The sequence below is a fragment of the Acomys minous genome, assembly GCF_964271855.1.
Source record: "Acomys minous genome assembly, chromosome: 16".
NCBI classification, from domain to species: domain Eukaryota; kingdom Metazoa; phylum Chordata; class Mammalia; order Rodentia; family Muridae; genus Acomys; species Acomys minous.
The window spans coordinates 80,677,882-80,681,875 of NC_140498.1; the positions used below are offsets into that span (position 1 = coordinate 80,677,882).

The 3,994-nt window shown below is 57.5% G+C and overlaps 1 protein-coding gene across 1 annotated transcript; it reads right to left on the reverse strand.

Annotated features, from left to right (window-relative positions):
* Positions 1–560: 560 nt before the first annotated feature.
* On the reverse strand, positions 561–3,400 carry FZD10 (frizzled class receptor 10). Its single transcript, XM_084764814.1, has one exon. It carries the CDS (start codon positions 2,995–2,997, stop codon positions 1,249–1,251), a length of 1,749 nt encoding a protein of 582 aa, XP_084620940.1. The 5' UTR covers positions 2,998–3,400; the 3' UTR covers positions 561–1,248.
* Between the last annotated feature and the right edge of the window lie 594 nt (positions 3,401–3,994).

Sequence of the window (3,994 nt, forward strand, 5' to 3'; positions counted from 1 at the left end):
GACCATTCCCCCCTCATCAACGCACAGTAACTATCAGTAAACTAAAGAACGTCTTTTATTTTTAATAAAATAGTGGAGCATGAAAAATATCATATATTACAGATATACAGAGGCAGGCATCGCCCTCCCTTGCAGGAGACAAAGTTTGTCATCCCAAGTGCTTCTACACCACTCATGGAAATTATTTGTTTAACAATTGAGAGAGTCAATAAGCCCTCTGGGTGCTCTCCACTGACTCTCCCTCCCCACCCCACCCCCCCTCCACAAATCAGTCTCAATGTGTAGAACACACTGGCTTGGTTTCCATTAAAAAGCCACAAAATGTATCAGGCTGAAGGGCTTTTTTTTTTTCTTTTCTTTCTTTTCTTTTCTTTTCTTTCTTTCATTTTTTTTCCCTGAGGCTTGGGCCTCTTAATTCTTTTGTTAGATGATTTCTTTTGTTGTCTTTTATTTACAACAAAATACTTCTTTCTCATTTATTTTCATGGGGGAGAGGGGAAAAAAATGTAAAAAAAAAAATGTATTGCACGCCATTTGGATTCTCCAGTGTTAGATTTGCGGGGGGGTGGGGGGGGTGGGGGGGGGTGGGTAGGTAGGGCGGGCTCTGTGTGCGGGAAGAGAGTTGGCTGTGAAGGCTGGTGGTTAGCCTCTCTTTAAGGGACCGGCAGGCAGGCCTTGGAGTGTATAGATGGCTCAGGGTCCCTTCTAGCATTACCCACCCCGCCCTGCCCCTATACAGCAGCCTTGCTGGGAGAGGGAGAAGGGGGTGGTGGGTGGGAGAAGGGAGGAGGGAGGGGAAGGGGGGGTAGGGGATGTGGGGGGGGCGGAGAACAGGCTTGGGTGGCTCATTTGCTGGCCCAAGGGACACTCCTTAGCTTGCAAAGGAGCTTCCTGGCCTCAAGTTTGTAAGCGGGCAGCAGAGTCTTCCTGAATAGACAGATGTGTGTTTTGAGGCCTAAACGACAGTTTCTTGAGGATGGTTCAATCAACTACTTTACCACAAATCAGTTACAGGAGAGAGGCTCCTTCGTTAATGAGCCACCCTTCAGGGGAGGCAGCAGGCAGAGCAGAACCCTTTCCTTTCAGCCTGTCACATCGAACTTGAAGGTAGCCTTTATATACATATATTATATATGTACGTATGTATGCATATACCTTTTTGCTGCGATTTAAACAACAACCAGCCAACCCAGAAAAGCAGCCCATTTGGGCTCTGTCTGTCCGTCCTGTTCTTCCAGCCAGCCACCTTCACACACAGGCTGAAGGCTGGGCAGGAAGTTCGTACTTCCCGGTGTGAGGTTTTTGGGGATGCTGGGCTTTTTTGTAGATCCCTGCAGTGGTGACCACACTTGCTGGTTTCCTCCGGCTCTTTCTCTTAAGCCCCCGGCTGCATACGTGTTGCCAGGACTGCAGGGTCTTGGAAGTCCAGACCCACACCCCGCTGGTGATGCCCACTACCAGAAGCATGGACACTTTGACCATGAAGACCTCCACGGCGGGGATGGAGGTGGTCATCAAGCAGTCCGGTGTCTTGGTCTGATTGTTCACCTTACACTTGTGCTGGGTGGCCAGCAGTTTCCAGTAGTCCATGTTGAGGCGTTCGTAAAAGTAGCAGGCAATCACACAGGTGGCTGGGACAGTGTAGAGGAGGGAGAAGACCCCTATGCGGACCATGAGTTTCTCCAGCTTGTCCGTATTCTCCCCACCCGTTTTCATCACCCTCCGGATGTGGAATAAAGCCACAAAGCCCGACAAGATGAAAGAAGTGCCGATGACTAGGTAGCAAGCCAGCGGGACTAGCACGAAGCCAGTCAGAGCATTGACATCCATGCTGCCCACATAACACACACCAGTGAGCTCATCCCCTGCCACCCTGCGCATCACCAGGATCAAGATGGTCTTCACAGCCGGGATGGCCCACGCTGCCAGGTGAAAGTAGCTGCTGTTGGCTTCAATGGCCTCATGGCCCCACTTCTTGCCAGCGGCCAGAAACCAAGTGAGGGTGAGGACCACCCACCATAAAGAGCTGGCCATACCAAAGTAGTAAAGTACCAAGAAGACTAAGGTACAGCCGGTGCTCTCCAGCCCCTCCTGAATAACATACAGCTGCCCACTGTCCCTGTCGCAGGCGATGCTCTCCGCGCCAGCGAAGAGGCGGATGATATAGCCCACCGAGTAAACGCAGTAGCACATGGAAAGGAAGATGATGGGGCGTTCGGGGTACCTGAAGCGCGACGGGTCGATGAGGAAGGTGAGCACTGTAAAGGCGCTAGAGAAGAAGCACAGCACGGACCAGATAGCCAGCCAGACCACCGCGAAGCGCTTATCGTCACGGCTCCAGTACACATCCACGCCCGGAGTGCAGAGAGGTGCGCAGGATTCACTCTTCTCCACGTGGTGGAACTTGCCCGGGTTGTCACAGCCTGCGCGCCCAAGACCCCCGTCTTTTAGCGGGTGCTCCTGCGCGCTGTGGGGCCTCTGGGGCCTGAAGAGCGGAGGGAACATGCCAGATCCCCGGCTGGGCTCCTCCGAGCCGTTGTTAGGTGCTTCCATGCACAGGTAGTTAGGGTCGTTCTTGTTGGGGAGCTTGCTGCAGTCCAGGGAGTCCGGCCACTTGAATTTGAACTGCTCCATGATCGGCGAACACTTGAGCCGGGCTTGCTCGCACATGACCCGGCAAGCAGGGATGGGTGTGGAGACCTGCTCGGTGCACATGGGCGCGTACAGCGAGCACAGAAAGAAGCGGAGGTGGCTGTGGCAGCCGTACTCCACGAGCGGCGCGAACTCGTGTAGTTGGATGGCCGCCTCGCGCTGGTTCTCGTGGCCCATCAAGTTGGGCATACGGGTGGTGTTGTAGCCGATGTCCTTGCACATGGGAATCTCTACTGGCTGGCACTTGCCGTCTCCAGGGCGCTCTAAGTCCATGGAGCTGATGGCCGCGCAGGAGCCCATCATCACCTGAAGCACCAGCCACAGGCGAGGGCCTGGGTGCTGCATGGTGGCGCCCGCGGTGTCCCTGCGCCGCTCAGGGCCGCCGCTCCCAGGCACAGGCTGTTGCTGCTGCCCGCGGCTCCGCGCCCGGGCTCGGGCCCCCGCGCATGCCCTTCCAGCCTGGCCAGAGCGCTCGCGGCGCCCGGGGGCCCCCGCGGTGGGCGCGCTGCCTCGATCAAGTTGGGGGCGGCGGGGGGAGGGGAGCGAAGTTTGCAAACAATACGGCGGAGCGAGCAGAGCTTTGCGCGCAAACTTTGGCCTCTTCTTCCGGGCGCGCGCGTTTGCCTACCGCGGTTGGGCAGCGCGGGCGCACGGTGGCCCCGGGCCCCGGCGCTCCTCCCTCCCGGCGCCCGCAGCTGTTTCCAGCTCAGCGTCCCAGGATGAGAAGACTTGTAAAGAGGCAAAGGGGAGGAAAGTGAGGGGGGTGGTGAAGAGGCCGATTGGTGACAGGCCCCGCCTCTGCCTGCCGCCCCGCCCCGGCGCTGCTTTGCATCAGAAAGCCTTGCGCCCCGGGCAGCCTCCGCCCTCAGCCCCAGCTCCGGGCTGGACCCCGACCTCCAGCCTCTCCTCCTGCCGGCCTCTCCGCCTGTGTTCCCCATCCCGGGCTGGGGGGGGGGCTCTCGGGATTGTCCATGGTACCCCCAAAGACCGCTGAGGTTACGGGAAGTTTGGGGACTGGCAGGGACCCGGGTAAAGGGTGGTCGGCACCCGGGCTGGGGGCTGGGGACGCATCTTCTACTTTTATGATAGGTCCTGGCGGACAGCACTTTCAAAGAGACAGGGGATTTGCGTTTTATGGCCGTGCTCATAAAGTGGCCCCTCGGCTTGTAAAGCTGCCCGCATCTTCTCGAGGCCGGGGGTTTGCTGCCGGGGGCGCGGGGCTTGGACTCCGGGGAGGGGCTGCCTTTGAAATTTCAAAAGGGCCGAGCACAGCGGCGGGGGAGGGGACCTGGGAAACCGGAGTTTGGGGCCTTGGTCTACTCAAAGAAAGAGAGGAGGGGAC

Excerpts from the sequence above, each read along its gene's own strand:
- FZD10 (XM_084764814.1), bottom strand. The coding sequence starts at position 2,997 with ATGCAGCACCCAGGCCCTCGCCTGTGGCTGGTGCTTCAGGTGATGATG.